This window comes from Dermacentor variabilis, chromosome 7, assembly GCF_050947875.1.
Source record: "Dermacentor variabilis isolate Ectoservices chromosome 7, ASM5094787v1, whole genome shotgun sequence".
Taxonomy (NCBI): domain Eukaryota; kingdom Metazoa; phylum Arthropoda; class Arachnida; order Ixodida; family Ixodidae; genus Dermacentor; species Dermacentor variabilis.
In genome coordinates this window covers 66,745,115-66,768,439 of record NC_134574.1, presented here as the reverse complement: position 1 = coordinate 66,768,439, position 23,325 = coordinate 66,745,115, and the positions used below count along the sequence as shown (strand labels likewise).

The 23,325-nt window shown below is 48.3% G+C and overlaps 2 protein-coding genes across 2 annotated transcripts in view; one reads left to right on the top strand and one right to left on the bottom strand.

Annotated features, from left to right (window-relative positions):
- Nucleotides 1-18,933, top strand: part of LOC142588679 (peptidase M20 domain-containing protein 2-like) — a 30,161-nt gene extending 11,228 nt beyond the window's left edge. Inside the window, exon 5 of the mRNA XM_075700501.1 lies at nt 18,602-18,933. Within this exon, the coding sequence (XP_075556616.1) occupies nt 18,602-18,933 (332 nt within the window). The remainder of the gene's footprint in view (nt 1-18,601) is intronic.
- Nucleotides 8,813-10,304, bottom strand: LOC142587494 (uncharacterized). The gene has a single exon (XM_075698549.1). It carries the CDS (start codon nt 10,223-10,225, stop codon nt 9,026-9,028), a length of 1,200 nt encoding a protein of 399 aa, XP_075554664.1. The 5' UTR covers nt 10,226-10,304; the 3' UTR covers nt 8,813-9,025.
- Nucleotides 18,934-23,325: the final 4,392 nt, after the last annotated feature.

Sequence of the window (23,325 nt, the reverse complement as noted above, 5' to 3'; positions counted from 1 at the left end):
TATTTTCAAACAGAAAGGCTCTAAATAAAGGCAAATAAAAGAGGCGACAAACAGCATCCTTGTTTTACTGATGATTCCACTTTTATACTGGCGCCTAATTTTCTATTAATTACTAACTGCGCAGTGCAATTTTTGTATACCATTCTTACTCCATCTGTTATCACTGCACCGGCTTTAACATGTTCTAAGATCAAAAATATGACATCATGGACGACTCTGTCAAAAGCCTTTTCAAGGTCAATTTGTATCATAGCGACTCTGTCCTCTCTCTCATCGCAGCATTCCAGTATGGTCCTTGCAGTATGAATATTCGAAAAGATCGATCTGCCTTTGATACCGCATGTCTGATGGGGGCCCACAAGTTCTTTTATAACGGTCTGCAATCGTCGCACCAGTACTTTAGTATAAACTTTATAGTCCGTATTTGTCAAGCTTATTGGTCTGTAGGCTTCAACCGCCAAAAGTCGCGTACGATCTTTTACTTTAGGAATTAAAATAACGTGCGATGTCCGAAAAGAAGGAGGTGCTTCCTTATTCTCGTACATCTGCCTTATCACGCGATGTAGTGCTACAGCTATTCCACTTTTAAAGCTCTTATAGAAAGCCCCTCCCAGACCATCAGGCCCCGGCGACTTGCCGGGAGTAAGTTCGTCAATCGCATCCTCAACTTCTGAAAGGCTTATTGGTCTGTCGAGCGTTTCACAGACCTCGTCTGATAATGTTGGCATTAATGGCAAGAAGTCAGTTCTAAACCTTTCGATATCACATGTCTTTTTCCCCATCAAACTTTCATAATAAGACTCAAATGCGTGCTCAATCATTCCAACATCACTAGTGACTTCCCCTTGATAACTTATTTCTGTTATTTCTTTGGAAACCGCGTGTTTCTTCTCGTCACTTATTGCTCGCTTGGTAGGCGTCTCCCCCATCCATAATCTCTCCGCCCTTGCCCTTAATACCGCACCCCTGTACTTTTCTTCATCGATGACTTCAAGTTCAGACTTAACTTCTTTAATTTCTTTCGAAAATAAGCCAGGCGAAGAGCTTTCTGCGCTGAGCATATATTTTAGCCTAAGGTGTAATTCCTTCTCACGCTCTTTTTCTTTGTGACAAACTACGCATGCTCTTTCTATCGCGGTGAATTTAACGTCTCTTTTGAAGAGTTCTGTTTGAATCGCACCGCTGGTACGAGTTGTTGTGGTCGTACCCGCTGGTACGATTTGTTGGGAACTCGGCGCTGACGCCCGTTGTTGCACCTGGGTCGCAAGCCCCAAGGGTAGCGTTGGCCTGGCGGCCTGGGGTACAACTGGAAGCATCCGAAGGTCCCGGCAAAGCATGAGTCGACTGGTAACAACAAAATAACTTGTTTATTTTAACATCGCAAAGAGTTGGCGGTCAGGTTGACCGAAGTAGAGAGACGGGAGAGCACTTTACTCAACAGAAGAAATCGGAGCCCCCCTTTTGGCGTCCGGGGGCAGCTGTTTTTATACTCTCGCAGTTGAGGGCAAGAAGGAACCCCTTAATAGACGAGCACGTGATTGTACAATGGGCTAAGGTGACGCACACTGTCGTAGCGCCGCCGGTCGGGCACAAAAACTGGGAGGAGAAGGTAACCTCGGCTCTCGTAGCGCCTCTGGTCAGGCACAATGACTGAGAGGAGAAGGTGACCCCCTGCTGTCGCATCGCCGCCGGTCGGGCACAATGGCACATACACTCACACACGCACATGAAGACACGTGGCATCGGAACATGCCTGGAAACGCCTGGAAACGCCTGGCGGGGAGCGTAGCGGCGACGCCGAACGGGCCAAAATGTCTGCCGCTTTGTTGCAATCGCGCCGGCTAAACCGCGCGTCGTAGGCGAAACGTAACAGACCGCCCCGCCGGGGGAAGGAGATCCCGATGGACAGGGGACTGCATCCGCTGTCCGGAGGGATGTCGCTCGATGATACTCATAACCGAAGTCGGGCGTCCCTCGACGTTTCTTGAGCGCAGCGCACAGAGAAGGCCTCGTTCTCTCGTTCAGGTTCGCACAGGACACTGCAAAGTGACTTCGGGAGAGTTCACATTCTTGTTCTCGTTCCCGGCAAGCGTTAGAACTACGCTGAAACTCAACCGCTCAGTCAGCAAGCACGGCACAACCCTCACTAAGCCCTGCCAGGCTCTTTCCCCTTTTTATACCACTGCCTAGTTCCTTACAGTAGTCTAGCATCACTCAGAACGCGTCCACAAATTGGAAAATTGCACTAGAAAGCATATCATCACTTTGAAACACTAAACAAAAGCAATATGTTAAACAATCCTGCCTCAGGAAGAAAAACATCAGTAACAAACAATTTTGAGGCTGATTCCTACGTTAGGGGCTTCGACTTAAGCCATCGGCGTTACCGTTGAGACTCCCCTTTTTGTAACGCACCTCAAAGGAATATTGTTGCAAAGCGAGGCTCCAGCGCAGGAGGCGGCCATTTTTGGGAGAGATGGTCTGCAGCCATTGGAGAGGGCAGTGATCCGTCTCAATGATAAACCTCGAGCCGGCTAGATAGCATGACAATTTCTGAACGGCCCACACGAGACATGCACACTCTTTCTCGGTGGCGCTATACGCCTGCTCACGACTGGTCAGCTTACGACTAGCATACAGGACGGGGTGTTCTACTTCTCCCTTTTCCCGTTGGCACAGTACAACGCCCATGCCTCGCTCACTAGCATCGCACTGAACAACGAACCCTTTTGTATAGTCTGGTGATCGTAGCACAGGCTGGCTTGTTAGGGCACTCTTTAGGGCGCTAAAAGCTCTTTCCTTTGTCTCGTCCCAGACGACTGTTTGAGGCTCTGACTTTCTTAGAGCATCCGTCAGGGAAGCCGCGATATCAGAGTACCTGGGGATGTACCTCTAATAGTAGCCGGCGACACCTAAGAACGACCGAATATCGGTCTTTGTGCGCGGTTGCGGAAAGTCTCGCTCAGCGGCCACTTTTATTTCAGAGGGGCGGCGACGACCCTGACCAATCATGTGACCGAGGTAGACAACCTCGGCCTGTGCTAACTGGCACTTAGGAGCCTTGACCGTCAAGCCCGCTTCGCGCAGGCGGGTTAGTACTGCCCGCAAGTGTGCCATATGCTCAGACCAGGATGCGGAGAATATCGCTACGTCGTCTAGATACGGTAGAGCGAATTCTTGCTGTCCTCGCAACACTTTATCCATGAGGCTTGAAAAACAGTATGGCGCGTTCTTCAAACCAAAACTCAATACTTTAGGACGGAATGTTCCCATTGGTGAAATGAACGCCGCATACCTACTAGCCTCTTCTGTAAGTGGAACCTGCCAATAACCCCTGACAAGATCTAGGGTGGAAATAAACTGAGCGCTACTAACTTTCTCAAGGCGCTCCTCGATGTTAGGGATCGGATAAATTTGATCCTTAGTGATGGAATTAAGCCTGCGGTAGTCGACGCAAGGACGAGGTTCCTTGCCCGGTACCTCAACGAAAATCAAAGGGGAGGTATAATCACTCTCACCCGCCTCAATAACACCGAGCTGTAGCATTTTCTTTACCTCAGCCTCCATAATATCGTTCTGGCGGGGTGACACCCGATACGCCTTGGATCGTACTGGCTCTGGGGAGGTAAGTTCTATGTCATGAGTAAGGACAGAAGTCCTACCAGGCCTCTCAGAGAACAGACCTTGAAACTCTTGTAATAGCTGGTGTAGTTCGGTTTTCTGCTCAGGCGACAGCGGTGCTTTACTGATAAGGTCACTAATGACTTGACCGGTGTCTTCCCTGTTCGTCACTGAGCCTAGTCCCGGAAGCTCGACCGGAAGCTCTTCAGGAACGTTTACCATCATGCACACCACTGCTTCGCGTTGTTTATAGGGTTTGAGCAGATTACAGTGGTAAACTTGCTGTGCTTTCCGCTTTCCTGGCAGACTCACCACGTAGTTAACGTCCGACAGTTTCTGAACAATTCGTGCTGGGCCCTCCCACTGCACGTCTAGTTTGTTGTTTAGCGATGTGCGCAATATCATGACCTCATCGCCCACCTCAAAACGACGGGCCCTGGCTGTCCGATCATAATAAACTTTGGCCCTCTGCTGGGCCTTTGCCATTGCTTCACCTGACAACTCCTGTGCCCTTCTTAAGCGTTCGAGGAGCTTAAGCACGTACTCCACCACGACTGGGTCGTCGCCCCTGCCTTCCCACGATTCTCGAAGCATGCGAAGCGGAGACCGAAGCGAGCGACCGTACACCAGTTCAGCTGGCGAAAACCCCGTAGCCGCATGCGGCGCGGTCCTTAATGCAAACATCACCCCAGGCAGACACAGCTCCCAGTCAGTTCGATGTTCAAAACACAAGGCTCTCAACACGCGCTTCATGACGGAGTGGAGCTTCTCAACGGAATTCGACTGTGGGTGGTACACTGAGCTGTCTAACAGCTTTACCCCACACCTTTCGAGAAAAGTTGTCGTCAAAGCGCTAGTAAACACTGTGCCCTGATCTGATTGGATTTCCGCAGGAAAACCAACTCGCGCAAATATGGACAGTAGTGCATTGACTATCTCAACTGAGCTGAGTTCTTTAAGCGGCACTGCTTCAGGGAACTTTGTCGCTGGGCAGATCACAGTCAAAATGTGTCTGTACCCCGTGGCTGTTACCGGCAGAGGTCCCACAGTATCAATAACGAGCCGTCTAAAAGGCTCCGTAATGATAGGTACCAATTTCAACGGCGCCCTCGATTTGTCCCCTGGTTTGCCCACCCGCTGACAGGTGTCACATGACCTCACGAAATGGTCTGCGTCCCGAAAACACCCTGGCCAATAGTACTCTTGCAAGAGACGGTCCTTAGTTTTCTTAACTCCTAGGTGTCCGGACCACGAACCCCCGTGCGTCAAGCGCAACAGATCCTGACGATAGCATTGAGGCACGATCAGCTGATCGAACTCCACTCCTCTGCGGTCTAGATACTTCCGGTACAGGACTCCACCTCTTTCCACAAAACGCGCATTTTTCCTGGCGATACCTTCCTTGACATTGCAGCGTATGTTTTCTAGGCTACCATCCTTCTTTTGCTCGGCTATCAAAGCCGACCGGCTGACTTTTAGCAACCTATCAAGTCCGTCTGACGTAGGCGCGATGAGCAAATCAGTAGATAGTTCTTCTAACTTTCCCGTGTCGGGCGTTTCCTCTCCAGTATCTGGCGCCTTCAACGCTACAGACTCAATTTTATTCAGTTCGGGCGTGCTATGAATATCAGCTTGCTGCGCCTCTGACCCTTTTTCGTTGTTTGATAACATCGGCCCCGCAACTACCGCCTTTGCAGCGAGCTCCCGAACCTTCGATCTGGTTAAGGCCTGAACGCTAGCCTCACCAAACAAAAGCCCCTTCTCGCGCAGGAGGTGATCGGACCTGTTTTAAAATAGGTACGGGTACTGGGGTGGCAGCATAGATGACACTGCGGCCTCCGTCTCAAGCTTTCCGAAAGGTCCTTCAATAAGCACCTTTGCTACTGGCAGACACACGCTATGAGCTTCCACGGCTTGCTTGATCCATGCGCACTCGCCCGTGAACATATGGGGTTCTACATAAGACGGGTGAACTACATCCATCGTAGCTGCGGAATCTCGAAGCACTCGGCACTCTTTCCCGTTCACGAGGAGGTCTCGCATGTAAGGCTCGAGAAGCTTCATGTTCTCGTCAGTGCTGCCTAATGAAAAAAACACAACTTTTGGTGTTGTTTCCGGACACTGCGCCGAAAAGTGACCCGGCTTCTGGCACGTATAACAAACGCGCGCTCGCCTCATCTCGAACCGCTTTCTGCGTTTGGCTGCCGCCGTCTCTTTACGTTTGGTCGGACTGCTTTCACTCGCATCCTCACTACGCGTGTCCCCCTTTAATCTCATGGGCGTGAACCTCGGCCTCTCAAACTTCGAGCCAAATTCACCCTTTTGACCGTCCTTAGCTCCGCGAGCTCGACGCGTCACAAACTCCTCGGCTAGCTCAGCGGCTCTAGCCACCGTACTAACGTCTGGCCTATCCAAGACCCAGTATCGCACGTTCTCCGGTAACCGACTATAAAACTGTTCTAGCCCGAAACACTGCAGAACTTTCTCGTGGTCACCAAACGCTTTCTCTTCTTTGAGCCACTCCTGCATGTTTGACATAAGCCTGTACGCAAACTCTGTGTATGACTCCCTTCTGCCTTTCTCATTTTCCCGAAACTTCCTACGGAACGCCTCCGCAGACAGCCGGTACTTTTTTAGCAGACTCGATTTTACTTTGTCGAAATCCTCTGCCTCCTCTCTATCCAAGCGAGCGACTACGTCGGCCGCCTCGCCGGGTAACAAAGTGAGCAAGCGCTGTGGCCACGTTTCCCGAGAGAACCCCTGCTTCTCGCACGTTCGCTCAAAGTTAACCAGGAACAAACCAATGTCCTCTCCAAGCTTAAACGGCCGCATCAGGTCAGTCATTTTGAACAATACGCGTTCTCCTGCACCGTGTGCCTGACTTCCATTACGAGCGCGTTCCATCTCTACCTCAAGACGCTTCAATTCCAAAGCGTGTTGACGGTCACGCTCTTGTTGCTCTCGCTCTTTCTGTTCTTTACGTTCACGCTCTTCTTTTTCTTTCTGTTCTTTAAGTTCGCGCTCTTCTTTTTCTTTTTGCTCTTTAAGTTCGCGCTCCTGTCTTTTTGCAGTCTCCCTCTCCTCAATGGTCTCAAGGCATTCCGACAGCTCGTCATCCTCAGCTTCTAACTCAAGAATAGCCTTTAGCAGTTCTGGTTTTCTGAGTTTGTCCGAGACATCCAGACCCAACTCTCTTGCAAGCTCCAACAATTTTGGTTTGCGCAACGACTTCAAATCCATGGCTGCTCTGAATGCTGCTTTCTCTACTGCTTACTATTGTCTTGCCGCAAACTAACCCGGCAGCAACGACAACCACAATTACCAGCTCTGTTTCTGACACTAACAAAAGCCTGGCAAAGCTCAGAAGAAGAAAGTCCCGCACTCACCAAACCTCGCAGCCAAGAGTTCCGCGCAGTCGTTCCGCTGCAGGCAACCAGTCATCACACAGGGCTCGTTGCACTGCTCCCGGATCGTCGTTGAGCTGCTCAGCATACAGTCAACTGCATCTCTTTGCTGCTGGCCTCCGTTGTCGCGATCTCACCGCTGGCAGACAGTTGTTTGGATCGCACCGCTGGCGCGAGTTGTTGTAGTCGCACCGCTGGTGCGATCTGTTGGGAACTCGGCGCTGACGCCCGTTGTTGCACCTGGGTCGCAAGCCCCAAGGGTAGCGTTGGCCTGGCGGCCTGGGGTACAACTGGAAGCATCCGAAGGTCCCGGCAAAGCATGAGTCGACTGGTAACAACAAAATAACTTGTTTATTTTAACATCGCAAAGAGTTGGCGGTCAGGTTGACCGAAGTAGAGAGACGGGAGAGCACTTTACTCAACAGAAGAAATCGGAGCCCCCCTTTTGGCGTCCGGGGGCAGCTGTTTTTATACTCTCGCAGTTGAGGGCAAGAAGGAACCCCTCAATAGACGAGCACGTGATTGTACAATGGGCTAAGGTGACGCACACTGTCGTAGCGCCGCCGGTCGGGCACAAAGACTGGGAGGAGAAGGTAACCTCGGCTCTCGTAGCGCCTCTGGTCAGGCACAATGACTGGAAGGAGAAGGTAACTTCTGCTCTCGTAGCGCCTCTGGTCGGGCACAATGACTGAGAGGAGAAGGTGACCCCCTGCTGTCGCATCGCCGCCGGTCGGGCACAATGGCACATACACTCACACACGCACATGAAGACACGTGGCATCGGAACATGCCTGGAAACGCCTGGAAATGCCTGGAAACGCCTGGAAACGCCTGGCGGGGAGCGTAGCGGCGACGCCGAACGGGCCAAAATGTCTGCCGCTTTGTTGCAATCGCGCCGGCTAAACCGCGCGTCGTAGGCGAAACGTAACAGTTCCCATTCTGCTATGAAGAACGCTGACGTAGTTATGCTGAGCAAATTTTCGAGCTTTTCTTGAACTGCCTTTTGAAAAACGTCGTCTTGCAAAAGCTTATCATTTAGCTTCCATAAGTCCCAGCTGAATTTAGATGGTTTTTGTTTCTTTCCTATGGTTGACATAACGAGGCAATGATCGCTAAAACTAACATGTAACACTTGATAACTTGAAAATAATGGTACAAAGGTTAACGGAGCATAAATTCTGTCTAGCCTGCCATGACACTGACCTTGATAGTGCGTATACATGGTTTGGTTTTCACTTGACAACACGTAACCAATGTCTTCAAGCTCTTGTTGCCCTACAATAGAACTTAAAAGCAACGCACTTTTATCACAAACACTAGTCAACTTAGATTTATCTTCTGGAAAGCAAACACAATTAAAATCACCCAGTAATATGACATGTCTTTCACAATTCAAGTACTGCTGAATATCACCAAAAAAGACTTCCCGCTCCCGTGCCACGTTCGGAGCATAAACACATATAGCCCTCCAAGGCATCTCTGAAAAAGTAAAATCGCAGAGGACCATTCTGCCATCCTCGGATGATGTCACGGCTTCAACTACAGCAATACTGCTACGCAAAAGAATAAGGCAGCCCCCAGACCTACCCGCCGCATGACATACACTTACGGTATATCTAGGACGGAAAACGTTAACCATTTGCTCCGTGCATTCATCAGTTGCAATTTTTGTTTCTTGAATGGCCAATAAGTCAATATTATTTTCAATAAGAATACGGTTAACTTGGCATTGCCTTCTACGCCCGCTAACTCCACGCACGTTCAACGTCGCGACACAAAGACCAGTCGAAAAATTAGCTGCCATTTAACGGGAGGAGAATCCAAACCAATTACCGCACATCGTCCGTCTCACATCTGCTACGATGACTCGACGGTCTAGGGAGGCGGACCATGGTTTTCTAGACATCAAAGCCCAATGACGACGCCCGACGCACATCCTGCCCACAAACCCCAGTCCCCACACCCCAACAACAATTTTTCCTAACCCAGGAACGCCTCCGCTAACGCGGAGGCGTCTGGATTGTAGAACGGCGTTTGGCAGGAACGCCGGGCTTGGGCTTGAACGCCGGTCGGCGTCCCGGGGTAGCTTTCGGAGGAGGCTCGTCATTCCCAGTCTCTTGATCCTTTTCCTCTTGCTCATCCGCCTCTTCGTGAAGCCTCTTAGCAGGTGCACTACTTGACGTTGGCATCACGGTGTCGTCAGTTTCGTGCTTTTCACCGGTCGTCACTTCTGCTGATGTGCACGTTTCTTTGGCCTCTTTTACCTCGACCTCTATTGAGTTAGTTGGTTCCACCGTGTCATCCCATGGGTCTTTCCAGCCGTCCGATGACTTTTCTTCATTAACGGTGATTGCCTTCTTCAGGGGCGTTAACACCGAGGGCTGGGTCTCTTTCCCTTCGCCTGCGGCTTCCACTGCGTCGACCACGTCCATCAAGTGATCTGTGACATCTTCCTTCAATGCCGGGCCTGTCACTGTGGCATAGGTTCGGACGCACTGGCTCTCGTCGTGGCCGAAGCGACGACAAAGCCCACAGCGTGGTACACGGCACTCGCGTCGGATGTGCCCGATGCCGCGGCATCGGAGGCAGAGGGGAGCTCTGCCAGGGACGTGCACGAGCGCAACATCTTCCGCCACTCGCAGCTGGTGGGGCAAGTCTTCAGCGGTGACGCCTACCTTCAGCTTGATAGTGACAGTACGGGTGGTTGACCCTTTGTCAACGCATCCTTGTACCCGCCACCTGTCCCTGGTGATCTCAGTCACCTTTCCAAAAGGCGACAAGGCAGTGCGAACGTCGTCGTCAGGTACACCGTGAAGGAGCCAGTGGAGCTTGATACGGACGCCTCTGTCACACGGGTCGACGACCACACAGCGGTGGTCTTTGACAGCGAACGCGTCTGCAGCGATAATCTTCTTTTTCCCTTCTTCGTCCTTGAAAGTCACCGCCCACAGATGGTTCATTTGATATGCACCCAGTGCAACCACTTCCGGCATGAGAGACAGCCGTGTAAGAGCGTCTCGAAAATGTTCCACTCTGTAAGGCCTCGCCTTAACGTCACCATGTAAAAAAACCGTATGAAGAACGGACGCACCTGTTGGCAGCGTTGGCAAAATCATTTGGTAGTCCTGACCTGGTTTTTCAGTTGACCTGATACCGCGGCCCAAAAGGGTCGCTGAAGCCGCTCGTGAAGAGCCCGACATTCCGCGTCCGCTCACCTGGGTGGCTGAAGAGGAAGTCACTGAGCCACGAGTTCGATGCTTCAAAGCGGTACAAAAGCGCCTCTAGTGAACGCGGTGTTGCCTTGCTTCAAAGCGGTACAAAAGCGCCTCTAGTGAAAGCGGTGTTGCCTTAGAAACGAGCTGTTTCTCAGGCGTGCGTCGCTTGCTCAGGCGCACATTTCGTTGTCGCGCCGAACGCTGCGTTGCTCGACGCTCACCGTGTCCGATGCGGGGCGCGTAGTCGCTGCGCCGTAGCCCATTGTCTTACACCCCTTGGCGGGTCGACGGGAACGCTGTCGCGTTCCACTCTTGAAGGCGAAGCTTAAGCGTCCTCCAATTTTTGTTGAGCTCCGCGATCTTTTTTCGGAGCCTTCGATTGAGTTTCTGCCTTTTCCATCTGTTCAACAGTGACGTACGTTTTAGCTTCTAGAAGATGAGCGAGGCGGCTATCCATCCTGTCTACCTCCAGTTCAGTCTGGATTTTCTTTGTCGCCGCGCTGATATCCTCCTTTAACTGCTCAGCCCACTGCTCTAGGCTAAGTGCTGAGTCATGTGTTTGTGCTCGCTCTTCCCTAATGTTGCGAAAGTAATCCCAATCTGCAATAGTGAACTCTTTGAGTCCCCGCTTCTTACGTTGACGGAGGTGGCCAGGATGTTGTGATCACTGCCAAGGTCCACTTGTAGGTTGGACCAAGATACAGATTCCACGTTCCGTATGAAAAAGAGGTCAAGTGTGGTATCCCTAGAGCAGGAGTTGCCGATCCTGGTCGGAAAAGCCGGATCTGTTATAAGCGTGAGGTTATTATTGGCTGTAGTTTGCCATAGGTCAACGCCCTTGTGGTTAGCTTGTTGGCACCCCCATGCTTGATGCGGAGCGTTAAAGTCTCCGGCCACCAGGAGTGGGAAGGTTTTGGCCTTGCTTGTAGCCTTGTTGATAATTGCCGCAAATCTTTGCCTGAGGTCTTTGGGTTTACTGTATATGTTAAGTATGAATATACTTATCTTGAACTGTCCGCTGGGGATGATTTCAAAGAGCGAGTGTTCAACCTTACTGGATTCAACATTCAGATCGTGGGCTATGAACGCACATTTGTTGGAGACTAATGTGCTGATTCCCCTCTTCCCATCACCATATTGGGCATGCGATTTATAGCCTGGTAGGCTGACCGTATCCGTGAGCGTTTCTTGTAATAGGATTACACGTGGCTTTTCCGGGTGGGTCCGAATGAACTGTTGGAGGACATTGTTTTTACGATGGTATCCCCTACAGTTCCATTGCCAGATATTAATTACCCTGTGATGTGCCGCCATGGTGGGACGTAACAGTTAGGTTGTATTATAATATGCTGCGGAGCGCAGCCCTTGCCCACCTTTCAGTGTCGGTGTTATTTACTTTGTCCAACGATGTAGCTGTAGCCGTTGTAGAAACGTGGCGCTCCAGATTGTCGCATCTGATTCCTAGTGATCTTACCGCCTCCGCGAGTTTGTCAAAAGCAATTTGAACTTTTTCGAGGGATTCATCAATTTTATCTATCGTTTTTTTTTTTCAATTTACGAACACTGGCGCTCTTGTCTGAGGCATGAATTGCCAGCGCCTTCTTTTTGGGTAGACCATTGGCAGTCGCTTCCGCTACGGGAATCTCCATGGGCGCTCCTACTGCAGGGGCCTGAGTGGGTTGAACTGTCTCTCGCTTGCTGGCTTTTTTGAGTTCTGCAATTTCTGCTGCGAGCTCCTCCATTGCGTATCTTAACGAAGCGTTTTCTCTTTCCAATTGTGCAATCCTGTTGTGCTCTGGCGATTGACCCCCCGTTACCTTTCTCGGTGATTCTTTGACCCGGTCAGCCCATGTGGTACCACGATCAGCAGGCTCCTGGATCTAAACTGCAGCTCCCCTGGAACGAGAGTGGCCCCTGGAGCGGGAGCGGGTCCTGAGGGCCTTGCGGCCCCTGGAAGACGAGCGTTCAGTCGAGCGATCCCTAGAAGGGGCACGGTCCTGGTAGCCGCCATCCTCGCCGCCGGGGTCTCGGGATCGGCTCCTGGAACTGTGCGAGCTGCTGAGGGCCGACTTGAGAGGGGTTGGCGACCCAGTTGGTTGTTTGGATTGTTCGCGGTTGCGCCTTTCTCTTCTCCGTTGTCTAACTACTAACGGAATTTGGAACCTTTGCATGCAGGTTCTGTCAGCCGTGGGATGAGGGCCACCGCAGAGGGTGCACTTCGGTGTACATTCGTGCTTATCGTCCGGGTTGCTCGCACCACAGCCGCGGCAGATTGCATTTTCAGGGGCTGGGCAAACGTAAGCTCTGTGGCCAAGCTTTCCACATGCATAGCAAACGTCAGTTTGTCTGCGATAGAGAGAGCATTTGACCAAACTGGGACCGCATTTTACGTAGTCCGGGACTTTGAGTCCATCAAACAGGATGACTACCGTGCTTGTGTTCTTGATTCGTCTCATCTCGAGGGCGCTTGTATTCTTGGATTGAATAATGAGGCGTTTGAGCTCCTCTCGATCGATGGTGGGATCAATTTCACGAATAACTCCCTTGCATGTGTTTTCGGGGGCTGCCATATATGCACTAACTTCATAGCTTGCTTGTCCAATATGTATAGCTTCCACATCGGCGTAGGCCATGGCGTTGCGCTTTGATGGTGTGCTTGCCACCAATATGTTTTGCACCATGTTCGGACATATGATATCCTCCGCCGTATCCGCCTCCGTAAGTCCATCAGCGGTAGTGAGGGCTTGGGCAACTCTGAAGTGGCCCATCTTCTTGCTGTCCAGTCCTCCATGGGGACGGATTATGATTCGAACATGCTCTTTCCGTAGCCGAGGCAATCTCGAAGCAGTCGTTAGCCGTGCCTTGACACTCGACGGAGCCTGGCTTTTATTCCCGCCACGTCGCATGTCGGTGACTCGGGCGCCCTGCCCGAGCGGGTCCTGGATTATGGGTTTTCGCTTGTGTAATGCCGTGGTCCACCTAGCCTTTCACTGACTTCGTCGGGAGAGATATCCTCACCCTCAACGGTGATTTGCATAGCCGTAGACAACGTGGCTTGAGCGTGCGGAACCACGCTGAGCTCGCCCACCGAGCCTCTGACGGGCAGAGGTCACACAGAAAAGTCCTCGAACGATTGGAAAAATGTCCACCCACTGTTGAAAATTTCGTATCGGCGGAATCCTTGCAACTTTAGCCGTCAATTGGTGCCAACATCACCAAGATTGAAGTAAGTTCTCGACCTTAATCATGTAGAAAAGCAGGAGAAGCAGATATTGACGCACGCTCTCGTTTCTTCTTGTTCTTCCCTTCTGGTTAGGGCTGGGGAGCTCAAATACATACAAAAAATCGACGGCAACACGGTTCCAATCATTCCCTGTCAGGCAACAAGAGACGAAGCGATGGCAGCAATAGATCGCTTGCGTTCGGCGGGAAACGTGTTGTTCTGGCGCTTTCTCTCTGTCGTGTGGGTTTCTTTCGCACTCGATGATGTCTACAAGACTAAGCGACGAAGTTGATCACGGCATACCCATGTTTCAGTTTCGTCTGTCCGCCGTGCAGCATACTGCTTCAAGGCCCTACGCTAAGGTTCTGAATGCCGCTTGCCGCTTCATTACCCATGTTGCTTTAGCTGGCGTCACACGACTGCACCATTGTGTCGGGTAGTGTGATAAAGCTGCTGCGGCTTACATGTATTGGTTATGTTTGGTTTTATACGCCCCGTGAAATCGCCGCAGCTGCTGTCACGCACTTGATGATTCTTTTTTTTATCTATTGAATGCGTAGCTTCACGAATGTGGAACTGGTGTTAGTTGCTTCAAGCAGAACTGCTGATTTTTCTTTGAGCGCGAGGTTCTCGCCTTGCATCGTTCGTAAGGGGAGTAAATCCCGCTGCTTCATCCGAATGACTACATGCGAATGCTTCTTTAACAGCTTTATTCGTTTTGCCCGAGAACATTTTTTGATATTGCGGTTTCTTGGGAAATGTGCTAGAGGAGATGTAGCTCAGGCCGAGGATTGCGGTTAGATGATGCATATGATATTTCTGTTCGATTTTCGCGAAAAAAATTCGCGTCAGATTCTTTTTAATGAGTTAAGCTTGTGCTAGCCCGAGCAGACTTAGCCCGCACAGTGCTTCGTTCATTGTGTCCCACTAAGTTCCTTCTCGTGAGCATCTTGTAGTTAGTGGAATGTTTTGTTAATATCTTTTGCAGCGTAGGCATTAATTGCACTCCTACGCTGCAATAGATAAGAAAAGAACTCTGTTGAGTAAAAAATGCGCACGCAAAAAGGGGCTACACTGTGAAACAAACAAGGCACTCTGTGTGGTAAGTGTTCTCAGACAGCATCAAGGCGCAAAGTCTTTCGAAACGCGACGCGAACTTTTCAGCGAAAATCGTACAGCAATACCATACGCAGCATCTAACAGGAATCCTCGCGCTGAGCTGCCTCTTTTCCAACACATTTCCCAAGAAACCACAATATTGAAGATGTTCTCGGACGAAAAAGAAAACAAAGCTGTTAAAGAAGCGCTTGCCTGTAGTCATTCCGATGAAACGCGGCGTGAGTTGAGCCTCTTACGAACGAGGCCAGGCCAAAACCTCGCGCTTAAAAAAAATCAACAGTTTTGCATGAAGCATTCAGCAACGCTTCAACGCGCGCGAAGCCAGACATAAAACGCATCCAAAAACAAGAACTGCGTCAGAGCTGGTGCGACGATTTACCGGGGCCTATAAGACCAACAAAATCAGTCCACGCAGGCCTACCTAACCAGCTATAACACGCAACGCGATTCACTCGCACAGTCGTGCACACTAGCTACAGCAACAAGGTAAAACATCGGAAAACGGTATAAACGGCAAGAGGCATTCGGAACCTAAGCGAAATGTCTTTAACCTCAATGCTGAGCTGTGGACAAATCGCGCAAAACGTGAGTAACCCGTGGTAAACTTCGTCGCTTACCCGTGGAGACATGTTCGAGCGCAAATGACGCCGAGATGACAAACAAAAGCATGAGCACAAGAAATTGCCCGCCGCACAGCGGTGATTCATTGCTGCCATTGTTCCCGCTCATGTTGGCTCGCAGGGAATGATTCGAAACGTGTCACCTGCAAGGTTTTACAGCCTATTTGAGCACCCCACCGAGCGACAACTATTCTTCGACGTGCCTTGATGCTTTGGCCAAGGCACACATGCGAAGGGTGCTCATTTTGCTCAAAAACCGTGAATGAAACAGAGAAGTAGGAGCAACGCCAGCAGGAAACTACGCCGGACGTCTGCCTCCTTTCACCATGGCCTGCGAGATTTACCCCTGCGCGCGTTTTTCCGCGATGGATCTCGGAGGCCATCCTTTGACGAGCGCAGTTCGCAAGGGCACCACCAGGGGCGCGTCCATCGGCGCGCATTACGCATGTTAGCTTTCAACGGGAACACTGGTTTGTGTTCGGGTATCATGCCTCCTCGATAAGCAGATGGCAGAAATCTGAATTTTGCTCTAAATGACTTCGAATGCGGCTAGTTTCTCTCAATTTATATGTCTCGAGCCACGGAGGAAATGATGTTGCTGTCAGAGTTATCGCCAAGTTCGAATTATGGGAGCTAGAATTTTAAAGACTACGCTGTACCTGGTGAACACTAGGAAGTGGAACTGGGCAGCCTTTTGCGTATTCTGAAGTCGTATCTATTACTGCTGCATTTATTTCAAAAAGAAGAAGAAAGAAAGCACTGAAGTCAAATTTGCCACCACTTACTTCATTTAGCTGTTTAATACTTCGAGTGTGCTAGTCCAAATAAGCAGGTCGAAATGTAACGTTAGCAGTTTCCGAAATGTTCTCGTTTCTTCGTTCACCTGCTCCGAATTCAATATATACTGCTCAAAAATCAAGATAATTTATTTCCTCACCCCAAAAAGTATCACAGCTCTCCCACTCCAGATTTTTTCGCTTTTTTACCCGCAAGTGGCACAAATGCGCCAGCAGTGGGTGCCAGTGATCTGGAATAATTTCCAAACGCAGTCTTCGGCTGAGGCACGGTGCTCACACTCCATGCCTCCATGCCAGATATTGGTTACCAAGTGAACTAATATCTAATCACTGCTAATCACTGATAATAATACAGTATGCGGAATACCATTCCACCATGAATACAACAAACCAATAACAACCGTTTAGCTTTAAAAAGACATTTCCTAAGTCTTAACTCCCCGTGTTTATAAAACCTAGAAGCGACGCACAAATTACTTTTCGCGACTACATATATCCCTGGCGTTCTACAGCACAATCTTTATGTCTGCCTTATATATCAAGAACTTTATTTGTTAGTGCCATTTATACTTCTTTTGTCGTAATCTTCACTAATACTATTGCTTTTCTGTCCAGTGTGTTATTTACTGCTTATACAAATCAGTTGTGTAAGTTAGTTCACGGCCACTTTCGAACGCAGCAGCAACGCAGTAGCAACGACGCGTTGGTACAATGCATTTTTGTAAAGTATTTATCCTGGATAACATCAATCAGTATACAAATCAATCAGTTAAGACGTATCGAAAGTGATTTGGGTTTCTAACGTTTTGATTTGATCAAGTTGGAATTGCGAGTGCATTGCAGGCTTCCAGCAATGAATTACAGAGAAAACTCCGGAATGCAAATGCGTGTGTTAAGAGGGCCCTCTTCCAACCAATATTTATTACACGTGCCCCTGCACGTATTTTTTTCTTCAACCCGCCGCAGTGGCTTAGCTGCTATGGTGTTACGCTGCTAAGCAGGAGGTCGCGGGTTCAAATCACAGCCGCGGCGGCCGCATTCCAATGGGGGCGAAATTCAACAACGACCGTGTCCCGTACATCTGGGGCACGTTCAAGGCCCTCTGGAGGTCAGAATTATACCGGAGTCCTCCAGTAAGGCGTACGCCATAATCAAGTCGTGGTTTTGGCACATAAAACCCCATCTTTCCATACTTATTTTCGTCTGGTGGATTGGTGATTTCGTATCATCTTTATAAGGCCGTGACTTTACATGTGCGTGCAAGTTTGTGATTAAGATTACTTGGAGGACAGCTCCGCAGTGTAAGTTAACGTTCCCTTATTTTCTGCGTAACCCTACGCTGAAATCCTGCCATGGATTTGTAACTTTGTTCGGGCTCTCTACCTGCTGCAATTTGTGCCTGCGCAGTTTCGGAATAAATGCGCACCTCACATTTCTTCTTATTTTCTGCGGAGGCGTGGGCGCATTTTATTGCCTTCCGAGACTAAATGTTCCGAGAAAAAAGACGAACAATGGTGACAAGTGCGTTATTGAACGATATTGGTAAGAAATATCCTGATTCTGCAGCGAAAAAAAAACAAGCATCAGTGAGGCCTAAATCTTCTTGTAGAGTTGATAGAATTAAAATGCTGTTCACTCTGTTACTATGCCGTGAAATTCGGTGTTATTATCGTCATGATTATCATCAAAACAGTCACTACCCTAATATTTCCTATACATTTTACTAGGAAAACTTTGGCGCTAGTTCCTTCGGGACCTGCGAGCCTTGGGTTTCAGCCAGCATGATAATGATGGTTAGAGAACGGCTTTGCCAAAGATCTGTCCTTTATGCTTCAAACAGCCGTTTGCCGTTGCGAATTTCTCACGTTTAACTAAATACTGCGTTATACATGCAACAAGTAGCAATGATTAGGCGTGTTCGCAAATATTGATCACCTTCATGGGCTTAAAAAACATTCATTGCTTGAAATTTTATGCACCGGAAGTGATTGCGGAGCTGGAATTGAGTCTGTCACGTATCGCCTATAGGTAATGCCACAAGTAATGTATAAAGTCGTGAGCCAAAGATTAGGCAAATTCGTGAATAATGACCACCATAACCGCACTAGTTGAAATATTTCAGCGCCAGTGTTCCTGCCATGGCGTTTTTCATCGTGAGAACAGTTTATGTGTAATGCATGGCAAGCGTAAAAATTAAGAAACGGAATGTGTGAACATATAAGTAGACCAGAAAGAAAATACGTTAAACTATTTAACTAGAGCAAGAAGCCAATCCACTTAAACCCCACGTGCTCTACATAAATAAATTAAAAGTAAAAGAACAAAGTCACTGGAGCGGTTTAACCTTGCCAGTGCAGTTTATTTTCCTTTGTTCCACCAAAATACCCGGATGACTTTATACGGAGTGAACTGTAACATAAGTATAACTGAACCATCTTTGACAAAGATAGGCCCACCAGTCGAAAAATTGGCGAGCCTTTCTGAGGCACTTTATCCCCTTTTATCTAACTTCTATGCCACACTATTAGGAGTATAGTAATTTTTTGTAAGAAGCTGTACGGGCCACTATCACCACTCTTGTCACTGCCTCTCAAACACGCAGAGCTGACATTCATCGACGACTACGTGAAAAAGCTGCCGGTCTCTGGCGCAGCTACGGACTGCGGCAACGTGTCCCATCGCCTGCCCACATTGCACGCAGTGTACAGCGTCGGGTCGACTCCGAAGGTGCGGGGACCGAGCAACCACACTCACGAATTCACAACCCTGGCCGGCTCGGAGCGGGCCCAGCCGCCGACTCTGAGAACGGCCAAAGTGCTGGCGCTGACCGTGCTCGACCTGCTGACGGACCCGGAACTGATGCGCAAAGCGCAGGCCGAGTTCGCCGCTCTGCAGCTCCAATCGGACGCGGAGCTGCAAGCAATGGCGCAGTGAATAAACCGACCTTTCCTTTAGCGTCAACGTCCATTTCGGTGAAATCGTTACGCCTTCCGAATCATGACATCGCCTCCGAGATATTGCGCTCCTGGACCAATCCCAAGAGTGGAGCTTAAATCAACAAATTTTTGTTCAGTATCATTCACTGAAATCAGCTGTAGTGTGCAGCACGAAGTGCATATTTTTATCGTGGAAGTCTAGATATAATTTCTTATTTTATCTCATACGGGAGACATCGCGAGCTCCTGACTGGAAGCTTACCGTTATCATTGAAAAGGACGGTATACAATCAGTGCGTTTTACCGGTGATGACATATTGGGCGGAGACTTGGAGACTGACAAAGAAGCTTGAGAACAAGTTAAGGAATGCGGAAAGAGCGATAGAACGAACAATGCTTGGCATAAAGAAGAGACAGAAAGCGAGCGGTTTGGATCAGACAGCAAACGGGCATAGACGACATTCTAATTTTTTTTTTTCGTGAAAGAATATTCAAGTTTTACTTTATTCATCAACGATGTCAGATTTACAAGAATTGTATTCAAAATGAGCACTACACAGGGAGTCCCAAAGTTACAAACTGTAAGGGGGACTCCCATACATGAAAAAATAATTAAAAAATTACCGACGATTACGTTACTTCCTAATGCGAAATGTGAGCGCAGCAAATAAGCTGTTTCACCTTTTGGATAGATTGAGGCAAAGAAATCGAGCAACACATGTATGCGCTATCACATAATTTTTTTTTATTTTTCACACGTATTCCTTTAACAAAGACTCCACTAACAGTTCTTGACAGTCATGAAGGAAGCTTTGTGGTCGGAGAAATAGACTGATATATGTTCGACTTGGTACACCAATGCTTGATTCTCAAAGACGAGATCTATACAAGTGCCTCGCGAGGTTGTCACAGCCGTGGGGGAAGCAGAGGCTAAGCGCCGCCGCCGAGAAGACCCTGCCGTTCGCGCCGCCGAAGCGGAGGCTCATCGCCGCCGTCGAGAGCAACCAGCAGTAAGCGAGGCTGAAGCAGAAGCTCATCGCCGCCGCCGAGAAGACCCTGCAGTTCGCGCCGCCGAAGCGGAGGCTCATCGCCGCCGTCGAGAGCAACCAGCAGTAAGCGGAAGCGGAGGGGGGCGGCGTGTACACCCAGCGGCAAACGATGGGGGCAGAAGCGCGCGCAGCAAGCGGACAACACGATAAAGGGAGGAGGGAAGAGATAGCAGCGACTGACTGATGCCGCTGACGGCGATAGTGAGTCAACCCCAGCTATCCGCCACACAAGAACAGGGGGGGGGGGGACCCTTTCCTCCTCTTTCTGCATGGCGGCGACGGTGTTCTATGCAGTCACGTTATCTTGACTCTCTAGCGGCGTCAGCGGCATCCAGCGGTATCAGTCGGTCGCTGCTAGCGCTGGGGGGATGAAAGGGGGGCGGAGCTGGTTACGAGGCCGACGACGACGCCGACGACGACGACGACGCGAAACCCAGGAACGGACGCCAAAGAGCTGCGCTCTAAAAAAGACAATACAGATCAAGCATTGGTTACGGTGGCATTACGGACTGAATAAGAAACAGCGCGAAAAAAGAATTCGAAACTGTTTAATAAGACAAAAAATTGCGAAGAAGACTTCTGTAGTGAACAAGCTATGCAAATGTACAATACAATAAAAATATGAGTAATATAACAAGTAGTATAATAGCTAAGTCAATTATGATTACATTCACAAAAGTCAGTGGTTAGGATAAAGAGAGTTGCTGCATAAAGTATTTCTTAACCTGATTCTTGAATATATGCTCTGTGGGGGATGATTTAATGCTATGTGGAATAGAATTCGATAGTTTTATTCCTGCAAATGGGGTAGTGAACTTACCATAGTTTGTGCGCACTTTAGTCAAAAGACGATTATCGAGTTCAGAGAACCTAGTAGTGATAGTATTTACAGAAGTTTCAATAACAATCCCATCTATGTGTGCAATATTACGAAATAACTTATAGATCACGATTGTTAATTTTAACTGAAAGAGCTGATGAAGAGGATGAATGTTTAAACTGCAATAAAGTGGCGTTGCATTCGATAGGAAATGGCTGAAAGTCATGAGGCGAATTGCCTGATTCTGCATGCGTTGAAGTTGGCTGAGGTGAGCGAGGTATCTGTTTCCCCAGGCTGATATGCAGTAAGATAAATGGCTGTGAATGTGTGCATGATAAAGGGAATGGATAATGTGTGGCTGAAAATACGAGCGGGTTTTGATTATGGCGCGTATTCCAAACGATATCTTACGTACAAGTGACTGCGCATGAAGATTGAATTTCAGATGCCTGTCTAAAACTACGCCAAGAAACTTAGTGCTAGCAGATATTGGTATTAAGTTGTTTTCAAGACGCACCGATATAGAGTTCGAAATTAGTGTCGGGAAGGAATGAAAAACCATAAGAACCGTTTTTAGCGGATTGATGCACATGTTCTTTTGACACCAGGAAGTTATGTTATGCAGATCAACGTTAACATTTTGCTGTAGCTCGTCGACATTGTTAGCACAAGTAAAAATAGTCGTGTCTTCTGCATATAACATACAGTCCGTAGTGGTTAGAACATTAGGTAGGTCATTGATAAATAGCAGAAACAGCAGCGGGCCAAGGATCGAGCCCTGAGGAACACCTTGATATATGCTCTTAGCAGATGAGAGTTTGCCGTCAATCTGAACAACTTGAGTACGATTAGTTAGGTAGCTAGAAATAAGCTGAAGTGCTGGGCCAGTTATGCCGTAATATTCAAGTTTATGTATTAGAATTTTGTGATTAATGGTATAAAAGGCTTTTGTTAAATCTATGAATACGCTTCCAGACAGCAAGCCTTGGTCGATTGCCTTCTTGACTTTATCGGCGAAGGTTAGAAGCGCAAGCTCAGTTGAGCAACCCTGCCGAAAGCCATACTGTTTAGGTGATAGTAGATTAAATTTTGCTAGGTAGGATGATAAACGTGTATGAAATAGTCGTTCAATGATTTTACTGAAAAAATGAAACAATACAAATAGGCCTGTAGTTATTCAGAAGTTCACGATTGCCTTTTTTGTAAACAGGTGTTATTTTACCAACTTTCAGAGAACTGGGAAATGTGCCTGCTTTAAACATTTTGTTAACAATATCGGCTATGATAGGAGAATGTTCATTAGAAACTAACTTGATACGTGATGGGTGAACAGAGTCTAGGCCAGGGCCAGTAGACCTAAGCGAAGATATAACATGAAGAACTTCCTTTACATTCGTAGGTCGCAAGTAGATAGAATGAAGATGACGAGGCAATATCGGTAATGGGGGATCTGTTTGAGAATCGCAAGTACTGCTAAAATACTCGCTGAAGGCATTCGCGATATCAGCTGGGTGGCAGTATGTATGTGTCTCAGTTTTTATTTTTGTTAAATGCTCACGGCATTTATTATTTAAGACTTCGTTAATGACCTGCCAATTGCGCCTCGTATTATTGCTATTATTCAAAATCTTGTTCTGAAAGTAATCTCGTTTAGCACATTTAAGTGCTGCTGCAAGCGTTTTAGAATATTTTTTGAAACGAGATTTAAGGTCACAGTTAAATGGTTCACAAATTACCCCTTTGTGGAGCCGATTTTTCTTCAATATACATCGAAGTAGCGCTTTTGTGACCCAAGGTTTTCGAGGGGAACTGAAGAAACGAGTTGTGATAGATGTAGTAGTGCATTCATGAATGAAGCGGGTAACTTCAGCCAAGAACAACTGATAAGCCTCTTCCGCGGAAGATTCACAGAGTACTGCGTTCCAGTCATTTGACTGTATCAGAGATAAATTTTTCAGAGTCAAAATGTACTTTCTCTTTCTTTTCAGTCGCTTTAGAATTCTCTCTACCTAAAGTCAAAAATACAGGGTAGTGGTCGGTTATGCTGTGCTCGATGACTCCTGCCGTATGATCTGTAGTAAAGTTGGTTAATATATGATCAATTAACGTATTAGATCCTGTCATGTCACATCTAGTTGGAGAAGTAATTAAAGAAGCAAGGCCATAGCTAAGAAAACACGCAAGATAATCAGAACATGATGGACTGTTAGGGTCGATAATGTTTATGTTGATGTCTTCGCAGATGATGACATTTTTGTTTTCGTTCGCAACAGTGTGCAACAACTTTTCAAACTGCAGACAAAACTCAGAGTATGACGATGATGGTGAACGATAAATGCACGCTAACACTGTGTTCCGGCCTTCAATTGAAAAAAACAGTGTGATCAAATTCTAACCATATAGATTCGCAGATCAAATTAGAAAAGGCAAGATCATTGCGGCGTTTGTATGGCAATGATGATTTAATAAATATGGCAGATCCGCCGCCACGTGGCGTAGCACGATAGCAGTACTCTGCATT

Coding starts and splice junctions, on each gene's coding strand:
- LOC142587494 (XM_075698549.1), bottom strand. CDS start 10,225: ATGTCGGGCTCTTCACGAGCGGCTTCAGCGACCCTTTTGGGCCGCGGT.